At 40.5% G+C, this 16,932-nt stretch overlaps 1 protein-coding gene across 25 annotated transcripts in view; it reads right to left on the bottom strand.

Annotated features, from left to right (window-relative positions):
* LOC101022784 (adenylate cyclase type 10-like) overlaps positions 1-16,864 on the bottom strand; it is a 40,520-nt gene extending 23,656 nt beyond the window's left edge. For 15 of the 25 annotated variants that reach the window (XR_002521546.2, XR_002521548.2, XM_021937227.2 and 12 more), the window contains exons 1-11: positions 16,187-16,355; positions 15,254-15,358; positions 12,234-12,272; positions 11,350-11,493; positions 8,908-9,113; positions 8,558-8,648; positions 8,380-8,468; positions 7,577-7,768; positions 6,481-6,602; positions 479-555; positions 196-385 (exon numbers count right to left, since the gene is read on the bottom strand). Coding sequence is in view for 23 of the 25 variants with exons in the window: in XM_021937227.2 (XP_021792919.2) it covers positions 196-385; positions 479-555; positions 6,481-6,602; positions 7,577-7,768; positions 8,380-8,468; positions 8,558-8,648; positions 8,908-9,113; positions 11,350-11,493; positions 12,234-12,272; positions 15,254-15,358; positions 16,187-16,343 (1,412 nt within the window). In the remaining 2 variants the exon portion in view is untranslated. Of the gene's footprint in view, positions 1-195; positions 386-478; positions 556-6,480; positions 6,603-7,576; positions 7,769-8,379; positions 8,469-8,557; positions 8,649-8,907; positions 9,114-9,590; positions 9,643-11,349; positions 11,494-12,233; positions 12,273-13,134 lie in introns of those variants that run through there. The other 10 variants (XM_031667078.1, XM_021937243.2, XM_021937231.2 and 7 more) reach the window with 10 other exon arrangements.
* Positions 16,865-16,932: the final 68 nt, after the last annotated feature.

The raw sequence follows: 16,932 nt of genomic DNA, 5'->3' as shown, positions 1-16,932 counted from the left end.
GAGAACAGGATATTCACTGAAGAACTAGCTAAGAGCTAAACATAAAAGCTAAATCTCTCAGACACTAAACCCTCCTTTTGTGTGTCTTATTTTAGCATGCCAGTACTAGCAGCATCTTTTTTTCCAATTTTATGTAATCAAAAACTTACTGTTCTGTAAGAGATGAGAATGAACCTATCACACAATGATACTCACATACATCTTCTGTGGCCAAGATATTCATATATCTTCCCTGGGTTGGAGATGTTTTTCATCATTTTCTCTGGGAGTTTCTTGAAGTTGTAAGCAGGTAGCATGGATCTTAGATATGTTATCTCATCACAGGACACCAAACCTGGATAAGCAGTTATCATTCTGGCCGCAAGACTCACTTTTGGACCAATAACTGTGTCAGAAAGACAGGTGGAGAATTTTTGGACCATGTCTTCCACCTTCCTCCCTTAACTCACAAAGATAACAGTCCAATGTCCTATTCTACCTGTGTATTCGTGTCTTGCTACTGCTCCAACCACGCCACAGAATACTGGTCCATTGGTGATACTGATGGAAACAAGTCTAGAGATCAGAAAAGCAATAATGGATAAACATACAGTCAGAAGCCTCCAAGTCAGGCACTAGATCTGCTGCTCCCTAAATCCAGAAGTCTAGTTTTAGAGCTTAGAGCTTAGAATGGAAAATGCCAGAGGTTGCTGTCAGTCTATATAACATGAGGGGTACAAAGTACTGAATATTACGGAGAGAACCAAAAGAAACAGAATGGTTCCCCTAATTCAGGAGTTTTAGTTTTAGTTGGGGGTTATAATTAGTAAAATATTTTTTCTTTTTTTGACAGGGTCTTGCTCTATCACCCAGGCTGGAGCGCATTGGTGCAATCTCAGTTCACTGCAACCTCCGTTTCCTGGGCTCAAGTGATCCTCCCACCTCAGCGTCCCAAGTAGCTGAGACTACAGGCACACACCTCCACATCCAACTAAATTTTTTTTTAATTTTTGGGAGAGATAGGGTTTCATTAGTTGTCCAGGCTGGTCTCAAACTACTGGGCTGAGGCAATACACCCGTCTTGGTCTCCCAAAGCACTGGGATTACAGGCGTGAGCCACCACACCTGGCCAGTAAAAAATTTTAAAAAATTTTACATCTGGGCCAGGCGCAGTGGCTCATGCCTGTAATCCCAGCACTTTGGGAGGCCGAGGCAGGTGGATCACAAGGTCAGGAGATTGAGACCATCCTGGCTAACACTGTGAAACCCTGTCTCTACTAAAAATACAAAAAATTAGCCGGGCGTGGTGGCAGATGCCTGTAGTCCCAGCTACGCAGGAGAATGGCGTGAACCCAGGAGGCGGAGCTTGCAGTGAGTGGAGATCATGCCACTGCACTCCAGCCTGGGTGACAGAGCGAGACTCCATCTAAAAAAAAAAAAAAAAATTTACATCTGTGGTAGGGCAAATATTTAAATACCATTTGAGAAAAAAAAATTGAAGGGGTTAACTTTCCCAGAGTTATATAGCAAAAGCCAACAGTAGAGTCAGAATGAGAATCCAGGCCTCTTGCCTCTTAGACTGATATTATTTTTACTATATACCATGTTGCCTCAGATAAAACTGAAAAATGAAAGTAGATCAAGAGATATCAATACAGGGTTAATGGATCAAATAATGCTAGAATGTCATAGTTAAAGAATAATCAGAATGTCAGGACTGCAGACAGAAGGCTTTCTGAAGTAAATTTACATTTGGAACAAAATTTTTCTAATAAGTAATATTTTAAAAATTCATTCATGCATACATACATTCATTTCATTCACTAAGCACTGAGAAGTGTGCAAAGTACTGAGTATTTGGCTGGATGTTTAAAATATCCTGCCCTAGAGAAGTTAAGTTTGGGAAGGAGGGTGGTAGGTTTGAGGGAGGTAAAGAGATACTTATATATTACCAAGACAAATGCTCCATATTAGAGACTGATATAGCACATTAGCAGAGCAAACAGAACAGATGCACTAATTCACACTGAAGAGTAGATACAGTATTCATAAAGGAGAGGACATTTGGTTGGACCTTGAAAGTTGAAAAAACTGATAAAGTGGGGGAATGGTACTATCTGGTGGGAAAAGGTAAAGGCTTTGAGATGCCTTGTATGGTCATGAAAAACTAAGTGCTTCAAGATGGCTACAGCACAGATATGAACAGAGGTGTTTGGAGTAGAGAGAGGTAATGGGAGAAGTAGTCTTACCTCTCTAGGGACGGAAGAGTATTAGATAAATGAATTATTTTAAAAGAGGGCATATACTGTTCTAGGTGAGGCAAAAGCCCAAAGGTGGCAAGGAGCAATTCATACATAACAAAATAAGTAGATTTACTCACTGACATGAAAATTTCATGTGACAGGTAACAAGATATGCAGGTGGAGAAAGATATGCAATGACGCATAGTCTCATATTAAATCTATAAACAATTTTCAGTGGTTCAGAGAGAACATGAAAAGTAGCAATCATGTTAACACTATTATCTCCTAAGCCATCAAAATTATTTGTCTTCCTCAAAAGACAGGATTAAGGGCTCTTGGCTGGGTGCTGTGGTTCATGCCTGTAATCCTAGAACTTTGGGAGGCCAGGGTGGGCGGATCACTTGAGGTCAGAAGTTCGAGAGTCCAGTCTGGCCAACATGGTGAAACCCCATCTATACTGAAAATATAAAAATTAGTGGGCGTGGTGGTGTGTGCCTGTAATCCCAGTTGAGGGATTCTGAGGCAGGAGAATCGCTTGAACCCAGGAGGCAGAAGTTGCAGTGAGCCGAGATTGCACCACTGCACTCTAGCCTGGGCAACAGAGTGAGACTATGTCTCAAAAAAAAAAAAAAAAAAAAGTATCTTACCATTTATTCACTCAGCTCACTGCCCCCAGGGTGAAAAAAAGAGACACTTAAGACAAGAAGACCATGCTGTCAGTTCTGCTGCCATATGAAGAGCAAGACTGAAAAATTTTTAATATTTCATGATGCTTCCTCTGCCTAAATACCCTTTCCCATCTTCTCCATTTGCTGAACTACTTTTCTTCTCAACCTGTCTCAAAAGTCATCTTTATAGTCAAGATTTCTTTGGTGCCTCTGGGGAGAATTAACCATTTCTTCCCATAGCACATTGTTGTAACTCCTACAGCATTTTATTTCTGCACTTCAATTTCATTGTATTAAAGTTAGTTGTTTACTTAGCTGAACTGGTAAAATCTTACTTCTCTTTATGTCCATAGCACTAACACAGTGCCTGGCTCATAACTGTGTCCAAGGAATGCTTGTTGAATGAATGCATTTATGCATGCCAGAAATTCAGCTATTAACAAGTCAATCATGAACAAATAATACTTTTATCATTTAGTTATTTCTTATTTCTTTCTATTATACTTTATAATTCCTCCTTGCTTTTCTCAGCAATCCATATTCCTTCTTTCCTTTAAAACCTTTCTGCACTGATAAAGAATGTATTCTTTATTTGATACATGTAATTGTATATAAAGTATTTCTGGTACTGAAAAACCATAATAATGACATTCTGAGACTGCACTCCCTATGTCTCAAAAATATCCTGAAGAAATACTCAGGGAATCATCTTTCCTCTAAATGAGCTAAAAGCTGAAGCTATTTCTCAGATTAGAAAGAGGAATTCAGAGGATGTCTCAAGGTGAACAGGGTCTTTGAAAAAGAAGACATGGAAAGTAGTTTTGGGTCTGAGAGCTGATGTGATGCAGAGAGAAATGAGCAATGGTATCTGCTACCGAGGCCATGTAGGTACCTCTGAAGCTTTAGCGTCTGCTCAGCATTTCCAAAATTATCTTCCTTAGAACATTAGCTCCTCTGGATGTTTATAGGTCTTTCTGGAGAAAAGTGTTTGATGACCAAGTAAATTTGGGAAATGCTGACTAAAACTAAATATAACACATTTCTTTCCCATAACACTACTCAGAACCTTTGGTATGTTAATGTTCATTGTGAACCTTGAAGAAGGAAATATAATTTGCGACACTTCCCAGACATATTTGGTCATGAAAATCTTTTCTTTTTTCATGAGCATATTAAGGGATTAATAACATTCTAACAAACACACTTTGGGAGATACTGAATTAGTAATTATCTTCAAGGAAAAAAATCACTGACCTTGAAACTTAGCTTTGAGGCTTTGACATCTGTTTGACTTAGCAGCATAACCTTTCTGGATCTTAGTTTCTTTAAAGAGGTCAAATTTGATGAACTCTAATACCCCATCTAGTTCTTAACATCTATTATATTCTAAACTAAATAAGATGGAAATGACCAAGTTACAGCCTAAGAGTGACAGAAGACATTCTTAAGGGCATTGTAAGACAGTCTCTAAAGGCCAAAGAAATGACTCTTTTAAGAGTAAGGGCCAAGGGTGGGACCCTTGAAGGCCACAGGGCAATACAAACTTCAAGAACAGAACAGACCAGCACTGGAGGGGATGGCCCATGTGATGGTTAATACTGAGTGTCAACTTCATTGAAGGATTGAAAGTATTAATCCTGCATGTTTCTGTGAGGGTGTTGCCAAAAGAGATTAACATTTGAGTCAGTGGGCTGGGGAAGGCAGATCCACCTTTAATCTGGTGGGCACAATCTAATCAGCTGCCAACGAATATAAAGCAGGCAGAAAAATGTGAAATGAGGGAGACAGGCCTAGCCTTCCAGCCTACATCTTTCTCCCATGCTGGATGCTTCCTGCCCTCAAACATCGACCTCCAAGTTCTTCAGTTTTGGCATTCGGACTGGCTTTCCTTGCTCCTCAGCTTACAGACAGCCTATTGTGGGGCTTTGTGGTCGTGTAAGTTAATACTTAATAAACTCCCCTTTTTTATATATATATATGTTCTATATAATATATAACATAATTATATGTAACTATATATATATATATATTAGTTCTGTCCCTCTAAGAGAACCCTGACTAATACTGCCCAGCATATCCACACTAGAGACAAGACTGGGAGGTAGGATGTAGGAGTATCTGCAGATCCCACCAAACCTGAAAGAAGTGTTAACAGTGTTAACATGTATTTGCCTTGGGCAAAGAGTCTGAGCATCTATTAAGCAACTGTAGCATCTTTCTTATTTCTAAAATAAGGCTTGGATCAGATCATCTCTAAATTCCTTTCCAATATTAACATTCTATGAGTGTGTATCTATAATTATATCACATTAATAGCATATTTGATTCTTTTGGGGAGCATTTGCATTTTATAAGAGGCAGCTGGGGGATAAGTAATGAAACAACACAGGATTTGAAGACTGAAGATCTGGGTTTCATTAAAAGCTCTGCTATACGCTAGTAACTTCTCTTCTGTGACCTTAATTTCCTTAATGTATAAAAGAGGGGCTGGGCATGGTGGCTCACACCTATAGTCCCAGCACTTTGGGAGGCTGAGGTGGGAGATCACTTGCACTCAGGAGTTTGAAACCAGCCTGGGCAACATAGCAAGACCTTGTCTCTACTAAAAAAAAAAAAAAAAATAGCCCAGTGTGGGGCGTGTGCCTGTAGTCTGAGCTACTTGGAAGGATGAGGTTGAGGATGCAGTGAGCCGTGATTGTGCCACGGAACTTTAGCCTGGGAAACAGAGCGAGACTCTGTCTCTAAAAAACAGCAAAAAATAAAGAGGGATACAAATTTTCACATTGGTAGCATATACTAAAGTATTCTATAAATGTTAAAGCACTATTTACATGTTTGATACAATTTTTATCCATTTTGAATTAAGTTATGGCAAGCAAACCAATCTGATTCAATGTTAACACTGGAAGTAACTATTTTAAAAATTCATTCATGTACACACTTTCTCCATAGCTTTCTATTTTAAAAAGTCAATCGAAAACTTCCAACCAACTTTATCATAATGCAACTAGTGGGAAAATAGATTTTTCTATACCTTCATCTGGGTTAGGTTTTGTGAAAGGTGGTTCGGTGAGGGGTGGATGTGGAAGAGGGAGATCAGTTCAGTTTAAGGGCCAGAAAAGGCAATAAGATCTGTGAAAGACCCAGAATGAAAGCCAAGACAGTGCTAACCAGCTATGGTTCCTTACTATCTAGGTAATCTCTCCACAACTTCTCTCATACTCTCTCTTGTAGACAGGCAGCCTTTATTCTGTATCCTCTCCACCGGGATGTTATTTGCATCATATTAATTTACACATTTGCTTGTTCCTTTGCAGTGTTCTCGAATCTTGGTGTGTTTGTTCTGTTTCTCTCCTTTTCCTGACCCGCTGAATGGGAATGTATCTTTATTTCCCCTGGGTATTCAGTACAGAGATCTGTATCTGGTGATTTCTTAATAGATCTTGTTTGCTCACTTTCCTTAGCATGTTCCCTTCACATTAGGCAAATTCTGGACTACTTGAATCCCTGCCACTTGTTACTGCCTCCTACCCTGCCTGAAGAGCCCCTGGGGCCTGAGAAGCTCCTCTCTGCCCCACCTTCCTCCTTACTTGGTCTTAGCAGGATTCTCCCAGCAGAAACTAAAGATGCTAAAGGAGCTCTCCAGGGCATGTGCACACTCGTCTGGCTTCTTATCACCAGGAAGGCCGAAAACACAGAGGAACATGCAGCCCTGGGATAGATGACAAACAAAGAAATGAGACACTTACCTGGGAAAGGAATATGGCTTGCCTAAACTAAACCAGCTCCCCTGAATGAACCCAGACCCTATCCTTGAACACTCTCCTGTTGGAAATATAGGATTCTACATGATTCATAAAATGGAAACTCTGGGCCACAGCAACATAGACTTTTTTTTTTTCTTTTTGAGATGGAGTCTCACTCTGTAGCCCAGGTTGGAGTGTAGTGGTGCGATCTCGGCTCACTGCAAGCTCCGCCTCTTGGGTTCATGCCATTCTCCTGCCTTAGTCTCCCAAGTAGCTGGGACTACAGGCACCCGCCACCATGCCTGGCTAATTTTTTTGTATTTTTAGTAGAGACAGGGTTTCACCGTGTTAGCCAGGATGGTCTTGATCTCCTGACCTCGTGATCTGCCTGCCTTGGCCTCCCAAAGTGCTGGGATTACAGGCGTGAGCCACCGCACCTGGCCAGCAATGTAGACATTTAAAAAATCTTGATTTCACTATTCAAAGAGCTGAAATTTAAAACACAAGAAAAACTGCTATCAAGAACTTTTCAAAAATTTAATTTCTAGTATATACCTTGAGCTAAGTCTATCTGCCCACATTTTCATCACTTATAACGTCAAGTATTAAGATTCTGCTTTTTTTCAAGATCCTTAATTATCTGAGAAAGACCTGATTACATTTACTTTACTAATAGAACCAGAAAAACATTCTTTATGCTTCACAAGGATTCTTCAACAAGAATTCAATAAAAAATGACATGGAGAGTAACCCTCAGTAACCCTGAAAATTAAACTAACAAGAACATCCCATTTCTTAATTAGCATTAGTTGAAGTTTTAATGTAATATAGCTTGTTACAAAATAAGTAGCAGGGAATTTGACTTACACTTGTGTTATGTGGGAGGACATCACTCCTCACTCACCTTTAATGCTGATGGGTCAAGTTCCCTTGTACTTACTTTCTCAAACATAAAGATCCGACTCAGCTGGCCACCCCCTTTCTCAATGACTGTGGAGATGTATAAGGCAGACTCCTGGATAAGATGACACAAATGCAACATCCAGGCTGTCTTGTGGAACTCCAGGCTGACCAAAACCAGAGTCACCGTACGGAATTCAGATACATACTCTACAGGCTGGCCTTCATCAATCTGTAAAGACACATTGAATTACCTACCTGTATTTTCAACTATCAGCATCATGTTCAGGCATTTTCATTATGTATTTCATGGTATATATGAGAAAATAACTTAAGGGTCTCAGCAAAAACTTAAAAGAAATTTCAGTATAGAAGATATACAACCCAATGCACTTGGAATTAAAACTGACTAGGCAGAATTCACTGATGAAATCTGTCAAGATTTACTCTCTAAGAGTTAATTTGACACATCCATTAGTCATTACACTCTTACTAAGGAATTCACATATATGCATATATATATACAATCAGTCAACTTATATTTACCAAACATACACACTATACCCTTCTTACAGTGTACTAAATTGTTGAAGAACAAACTAAAAAACAAATATGGTTTCTACTTTCTAGGATTGAGAAATCTAGCTAAAGGTTTAAGACATGTTCATCACCGTATTATGTTGGCACAGATGGGTAAATCTGCTGGAATTACAATGGGGTGCTGGAGATTAACTGGGTAATACAAAAAAGTTGTCACTTACAATTGTACACCTGTTTATATGTACGCGTGCACACACACACACACACACAGACTATACGAGGATTCAAGAACTAGGAAATAACCTTCTTCAAAAGGTTTTTCATTATGTGTTTCCGCAGCTTTTGGTCAAGATCAGAGTGTGGATCCAATTCCAGTGCAGTTCTTAGAGTCTCTGAGAAAAGAAAAATAAAAGGTCCCTGGCCATGTGGAAAATTAATGTTTAAAATTTGGGGCTTAGGTAGAAAGGACAAAGTAACTTACCAGCACTTGTACGGTAATGTGGTAGATAATCGAGGCACTTGTCAAAATGCTCATCAAAATCAAATGGGTCAATGATCCGCATATCTCTTAACTACAGAAAGGAAACTGCTTAATTCTGTGCCCCCACACAAGAAAGGCTGAGGATTCTATCACCCTTGTTTGCCTTTTATCTCCTCAGCCTCACTGTTCTACCTCATCCATCTTCACAGGAGAATATTCCCAGCCTCCCTCCTAAATTGAGTTCCAATGGTCGTTGGTTTGGCCAGGCAATATGTGAACACTATCAGAGCATTGCCCTGTGTAATAGGAAGGCCTTTTCAGGATGTGAATAGATGAAGCTAGCCTCCTACCTTCACAGCTTCATCCTCCCTCATGATTTCCACTTCAAACATATACTGCTCGCAGAGCATCCAGCAGTTCCAGGATAGGACAATCTCATTTGCCTGAGCCAAACGCTGAGCTAACCGGACATCATCTACATCCCGCCCAATCACCAAGAGGTATTGCTGCCGCTCATCTCCAACAATAACCTGGGAAATCCGACCCGCAGACAGACCTATCCAGAAAAAATGAGATAAATGGAGAATAGTCAAACTCAATTGGGAAACTATGCAACAGGAGGGGTCTGGAATCCCCACATGGCTTTATGCATCATGCCAATCTTGTTATTGCCCTCAGCTGCAGAAGTCTTAGGCGAGCTAACTTTTAAAAATAATACCTTACGGGACAAAAAAACCAAACACTGCATGTTCTCACTCATAGGTGGGAATTGAACAATGAGAACACTTGGACACAAGAAGGGGAACATTACACACTGGAGCCTGTTGTGGGATGGGGGGAGGGGGAGGGATAGCATTATGAGATATACCTAATGTAAATGACGAGTTAATGGGTGCAGCACACCAACTTGGCACATGTACACATATGTAACAAATCTGCATGTTGTGCACATGTGTCCTAGAACTTAAAGTATATATATATATAAAGAAAAAAAGAATGGAAAAACAAAAAACAAACAAAAAAATAACAATACCTTACGACCAGGTGCGGTGGCTCATGCCTGTAATCCCAGCACTTGGGGAGGCCGAGGCAGGCAGATGACCTGAGGTTGGGAGTTCGAGACCAGCCTGACCAACATGGTGAAACCCCGTCTCTACCAAAAATACAAAAAAAAATTAGCCAGGCATGGTGGTGCGTGCCTATAATCCCAGTTACTCAGGAGGCTGAGGCAGAAGAATCGCTTGAACCCTGGAGGCAGAGGTTGCAGTGAGCTGAGATCGCGCCACTGCATGCCAGTCTAGGTGACAGAGCGAGACTCCATCTCAAAAAAAAAAAAAAAAAAAAAAATTCTTCCCCCAGATTTCCTTCTCTTATATAATACACCTGGAGATGGACATTTTGTCTGTCTGGAGATGGTGAAGGAGAGTAGTGGAAGAAGAATGTACAAAGGGGCACAAGGAGACTTTTTGAGTGATAAGTATGTTCACTATCTTTATTGTGGTGATGGTTTCAAAAGTGTATAAATATGCCAATGTATAGTATCAATTATCCTTAATAAGACAAAAACCAAAAGAAATGAAATATGGCAGGACAAAAGAGATGCCATATAAAACAGAATATAATTCTTTACCACTGCTCCTCAAAACATAAAAGAACAGCTGGAGCCAACTTTTGCCCTTAAAGAGGTTTCTGAACCCTTGTGAAGGAGCTTTGTGTATTGAACTTCCCCTCCAATCCTGACTCTGCCGTTGGTGAAACTTTGGCCTCTGTATATAGCTTTTTTTAATTATATTGTGTTATATTTTTGATTCTGTCAAGCACTAACATAGTTCAAAAACTAAACTATAAAGAATATATATTTTAAAATCTTGCTTTACCTACATGCCCATCTTTACTATTTTCCTGATATTAGTAATTTTATTAGTTTCTTGTATATTTTTCCAGTGTTTCTATTTTCCTCCTTACACAGATGGTAGCATACTAAACACGCTGTTTTGTATCTTACTTTTTTTCACTTAACTATATCTTGGAGATACTGCCATGTCAAGACATCTTATTTTTTTTAAAGTTGCAGATAATCTTATTGAGTATACATATTATTTACTTAACCAGTCTCCTATAAATAAGTTGTTTTCAATGTTTTAAAATTACAAACCATATTACAATCAATAACCTTGCACGCACAACATTTCATATGTGTGTAGGCATACCTATAGGATAAATGTCCAGAAGGATTGTGAGGTTAAGGAATAAATGTACTTGTAAGAGTAAATAGTATAGATGGTATGTAAGTGAAAACAAGACTTTTTAATATATATTTTTATATGGTTTAGTTTTTCTTGATATAAAAAGTACAATAAAGACAATAAAAATAAATATAACAAAGATTGCCAAGTCACCCTTATACCATTGTTCACTCACAGTAAGAAAAAGCTCATTCCTCAGACTCACCAGAGTACATTGTCCAGCATCTGAAGTTTTGCCTATCTATAGGTAAGAAAGGTAGTCAGTGTACTTCCAATTGGCATTTTTCTTATTAAGAATGTTGATCATCTTTTGACGTGTTAAAAGACATGAGTTTCCTTGTCTATATACAATTTACTCATGGCCTTTGTCCACTTTTCTCTTAAGAGTATTATTCTTGATTTCTAAGTGCTCTTTCCCTAGTAGAGCAATTCACCCTTTGTCTATATGAATTGCAAATATTTTTTTTCCCAGTTTATCATTTATCTTGAGGTTTTTATAGTGGGTTCCCCCTCGCCCAGCTGGATCACTCTTTTAGGAGGTACTACCTATCTTTAACTGCAGGTCCTGGCCTTCTCTGGTGTGATAGATCCCAAATTTCTCCTGTATCTCCAGACTGCATTTTGCCACCAAGGTAATGATGTCACTCAGTTGATTTTGTTCTACTCTCCAGAGTGCCAGGAGCATGTTCCCTGCAGAGACACAGGATAGGCTGACGGGGACCAAATATCTAGTCTTACTTGGTCCAGGGCAAAGTCCCAGTAACGTAGAAGATCAACTTGACCCAGTGTGGATATTATGTAAGTTATCAGGCAAGGTTTCTTGGTTATATACATTATGCTAGGTTAAAATACTGCTTCAGATCCTCAAAATCATCCAGTACATAAAAACATAACTAGGTAGAAGTTTAAATGATCCTAAGGATATTTTTGGTAATCTTCCTTCCACCAGTATACTAACAGAGGAGGAGAGGTACTAGCAAAAGGTTCATAAAAAGTGGGTTCAAGTTCATATCTAATTTGATGGCTGGTTTTATTATGTTTAAATAAGAAGACAGGCCAACTCCGGGGCATACAGCTGTTAGTGATCTTGAGTTCTCCAGATAGGACATGCTTGACTCCTCCCCATCTCATGCTTAGCTTCTGCTATTAATGACCAAGTTTCTCATTAGTTTTCTCAAGAATGCTTTATTGGCACTTATTTTGCTGTCCTTCAATCTAAACAAAAATGCAAAGCATGTGAGAGTTTAATTTGGGCAAAGCTTTTCCATTAGACTGGGGGATCCTTTGAGGCACAGACTATGTCTTCCTCATCTTGGTATCCAGTACCTTTTAATCAAACAATGCTGAATAAACCAATACGCTGAATTCCACCTAAATATAGTCCTCCTCACTCACAGTCTTTTAAGTGTTTAGAAAAACTGAAAAAATACCTGTGATATTTAGGATATCCCCTCCAAAACAGAGAACATCTGAAATCAAGTAAGAAAGAGAGAGGAAAATGAGTCAAAATCAGATATAAACCAGATCAGGGAAGAATCATATATGGTCAAAAGAATGGCCTACTGAGTTTATCCTCATGTCATTCTTGTCCATTTGCTCACTCCAAGACTCAGGTTCCTTCTTCCTTCTAGTCATTTTCTCCCCAAATCTATCTGCACCTACATACATCTTTTCTAAAATGGAAGTATTCCTGCTCTCTTCAAAGCCACCCCATTTGTGATAGGAATCTTATCCCCTTTTACCTTCTCGAGAACTTCACACTGTTCCTAATCTCTCTACTGAAACATTCTCATCATAGCAAAACACAAAACCAAAACACACAAAAATAACCCACATATTCTTGGCTGTACCTTCTCTTCTGCCTATTAGCTCCATTTTTTTTTTCCTGCTATATTCACAACAAACAAAACCCCCAAATCTCAAAAAGTTGGCTACATATATTTTCCTCATAAATGTTTTCTCTGCCATTCTTTTTCTCAGCTTACTCCAATCTGACTTCCATCTCCACTACTTCAAATTATCAAGGTCATCAACAGCATTAATCTTGCTAAATTCAATACTTCTCTGACCTCACTGTACTTGACAGCTGTCATTTTCAACCCAGCTAGCTGCAGCTTTCTTCTAGAGACACTACCTCTCCTTTGGCTTCAGGAACACCACAATATCCTACCTCACTGGCTGTTTGTAGTCTCTTTTTCAGGTTCTTTCTCCCTTATCATAATCCTTCCCTGGAGTTCCTCAAGCCTCAGCCAAAGGCTCTTTCTCTTTATTTACGCTCTTCCAACATGAACTCAATCGGTTCTTAAGTCCCACTTTATGCCATCAACTCACATTTTCATCTCTAACAGGGATCTCTTCTCTGAGCTCCAGGCTCAATCATAGCTGGATTCTCCAATTGAATGGAGTCATTCTCCACTTGAAAGACTTACTGGCATCTCAAACTCAACATATTCAAAACAGAACTCTTGATTTTCTTTCTCAATGTTCAGTCTTTCCTGTCTTGGTAAATGACATGATCAATTCATTTATGAAAGCCAAAAAACTGAGTCCTTTTTCTCACCAGTTCCCACTGAAATTTAATGTATTAGCAACTCCTGTCTGTTGAACCTGCAAAATATATTTCAGGTTAATCTACCCCACGCAGCTCCCCTGCCATACCTCTACACCAACAATCTTCAGTCTTGACTGCACATTGGAATTGCCTATGAAACTTTAAAAGATCTTATTCCTGGGCCAACCTCAAGAAATTCTGATTTAAATGGCCTGGGGTGAAGCTTAGGCATTAAGATTTTTAGTTAGACAAGGTGGACGGTACCTGTAGTCCCAGCTATTTGAGAGGTTGAGGCAGAAGAACCTTTTAAGCTCTAGAGTTCAAGACAAACTTGGCAACATACTGAGACCCCAGTCTCTTCCAAAAAAAAAAAAAACAAAATATAGAAAAAAGAATAAAACAATCAAAAAGCTCCTCAGGCAACCACCGCTGAGGTTGAGAACCACTGCTCTAGACCAAATCTCCATCATCTTTCCAGGACAATTGTCTCTTCCAGCTTCTATTCTTAAATTCACTCTCCACCAGCATTCAATCTCCACACAGTAGCCAAAATCAGTTTTAAAGTGTTAATCAGATCATATTACTCCCCCGCCACTCCTTTCCAGTTTTGCTTTATACAGAAATATATAATTCCAACTCTTTACTATGGACTACAGAGCTTGGTGATCTCATAGCTACCAACCCCCAACCTTGCCTCAAACCACTCTTCACCGTGCAAGCTACGTTTTGGCCTGCACTGGCCTTCTGTTAGCTCCTGGAGTGTGCCGAGCTTTCTCCTGTCTCAGGACCTTTGCACTTGGTATTCTGTCAGAAATGCTTTACCCCTAGTTCTTCACAAGCTGTTCCCCTCATCCTTCATGTGTCAGCTTAAATAATACCTCCTCAGAGGAGCCTTCTATGACCACCCTGTCTCATACACTCCCCTATCCTAAAATTATTTTGTTTTTTTTTTATACCACTATACTATGTTTATTTCCTTAATAGAATGTAGAAGCTACAATTATTGTTTACTTATTGTCTGTCCCACTAAAATGGAAACTAAATGAAGGTACTCTGTCTTACTTTGCCCTGTATTTCTAGTACCCAGCAGTTGCTGGTATTAGAGTACATACACGATACAGAATTTTTATCTTCCCCTTCATCCAAACCTATGAGAAAAAGCAAACACCCTTCCATATGTATTCCTTAAGGATAAGAGGTAAGTCAAATAATCAAATTCTTAATGGAGATGCCACAAAGTAATTATTCTGGTGAATCTCAGAATGATGGATAGAAACATATAGCGAGCTGTCAGTAAAGGATGAGAATGTTACCTAAGTACTAAAAGGTATAAGGTCAGAGTAATTTCTGTTGGGTAGGCCTAACCAAAAAGTCCAAGAGTGGGTTCTTGCCCCGCCTACACCTATTACAGTCCATGTCACAGAGTAGGTACTCAAAACATGGGTACTGCACAAATGAGTTTTTTTCCAGATACTGGAAATTTGGCAAATATCTAAAAGCTTAATACATGGCAGAAAATAAGAAAACATCCTATTCCTTCCTCACAGGATCAAAATATAATAATAGAACAAAAAGATGTTTTATAAATTTGGTCTAAATACACACTTGAGATACATTATTGTTAGAACACTTTATTTTGAAATAAAATACAAATGTGCAAAGTAAATTAGCTCCTCCTGCCCCACCTTTGAACAATGAGTCAATAGAATGTAAGACTGGGTAGAATGGCAGATAACAGGCAAAGGTCTAGCTTTTCAGTGGCAACTTGATGAAACCAAAGATGAATGATGCTAAAGGAATGACCCTTTAGTACCTGTTTTAAAGTACTTCCGGCCACCTTCTTTTATAAACCCTCAGGAGCCCAGCACCACACCTTGTTACCCTACAATGATCACTCACGCTCCACGATGTCACTAATGTAGTAACTGAAGATGTGGGCCAGTTTGTCCATGTCACGTTCCGACTTGCAGGTCAGGCTGAACCTGTCCATTAATGCTGTAAACCCTGACCAACAAAGCAGAAATTACCATGTTAACTCCAAATCCTAACTTTTTGGCCCCTTTCTCCCCACACATCAGCCTGGTGTAAAGGAAACAGATCTCTTCAAGCTGAGTAATTCCTTTATCCATTAACATGGTGTAACTTAGAAACTACTAAGGGCCAGGTTGGTTGCCGCTGCCACTGGGAATCCAGAGGACCACCCTCTCTGCTTCCAGGAGCTGGAGATGGTGCCCTTTTCATCTGGAGCCAGCTCTTTCCCCCACCCTCTTAGGCAGCTGCCTGGCTATGGGAAACAACAGGATCCCTCCTTATGTCTGGCCAGAGAATCACTCACACGGTGAGGACAGGCACCTGGTATTACCCATCTTCATATCCCTGACACAGAATAAATATTTGTTAAATGAACAACTCTAGGAGTGGCTGCTAGATAGCTACGGCCAGAACAATGGCAAGCACATACTTAACGACGCCAAGAATGAATTAATTGAAAGAATAAAATAACTGAAACAGAACGCTTAATAGAAATTGCTCGGGGTTGGGAGACAGGGGTTCACAGCCCGCTGCGTGGTCCTGTAAAAATCCTTTCCTCTGAGTTTCAATTTCATCATCTTTGAGGTGAGCTCAAGGGCTGAGCTGGTTCATCCCAAAAGATGTCTTCCCACGCTAAAACGAAGACCCTCAAAGTTTCCTGCGGAAGCCGCGGGACGAAGTTAAACTGTGCCTTAGCTCGCGGGAGGCTAGGTCTGTAACCGTCGCGGCCTCCAGGGGCTTAGACCCAACGGCCGCTTTTCCCGCAGGCCAGGAGGCTGAAGTGCCGGCCATCGCCCTCACCCGTCACATGGACGCCTAGGAGGACTCCCTGGGCCGTGGCCAGCTCGGGTTCCGATCCCCTGGGCTTCCGAAAGACCAGTAGGTCGGGAAGCAGTGCCGCCAAGCGGGCCTCCACCGGCCACACAGGCAGCTTTGCATCCCGCCTGCCAGTCACCATAGCTGCCCGCCCAGGTACCGGAAACAGGGTCCAGCAGCGTAGCAGCCAATCCGCATGGCAGGCTCTGTTGGGGGTCCTGCCGCCGACCAATCCGCGCAGGCTTCCTTGGGGCAACGCCAATCGGAAGCGGCTGCAGTCCCCGCCCCACCACTTTCCCACAACCTTCGCGGGCCGAGTTCCGCGGGGAGAAGGGGCTGGAGGTGCTGCAGTCCGCGCTTTCAAAGGAGCAAAGCTGTCTTTTCTACAGGAAACGGGAGAGGTGTAGACGCTCCTGCGGTAAAGCCGTTGATGTGAGATAAATATCGAGAGGTCTTTCCCCCATACCAGAGTAGAATCTTGGGTCATCTCTGAATTTGTTAAGGACAGGTTCTACTGGCATAAATCTAAGCCAAACCTCAAGCACAGTTTGACTAAATCTATCGAATACTGTCAGTCCTTTTCCTTCATTGTTGTGGTGAGCTTCTCCTCTTATCTGCCAGGGCAGGTCTCCTGCTCTCATCATGAATGCTACCCGGGGCTGTTTGTCTCTCGTGTGTGACAATGGCACATCGGAGGCTTCTAGTCTTTGTTGCTTAGATTACCAGTGACC

Source organism: Papio anubis, chromosome 6, assembly GCF_008728515.1.
Source record: "Papio anubis isolate 15944 chromosome 6, Panubis1.0, whole genome shotgun sequence".
NCBI classification, from domain to species: Eukaryota; Metazoa; Chordata; class Mammalia; order Primates; family Cercopithecidae; genus Papio; species Papio anubis.
The sequence above is the reverse complement of the archived record's forward strand: the minus strand, read 5'-3'. Positions and strand labels throughout refer to the sequence as shown.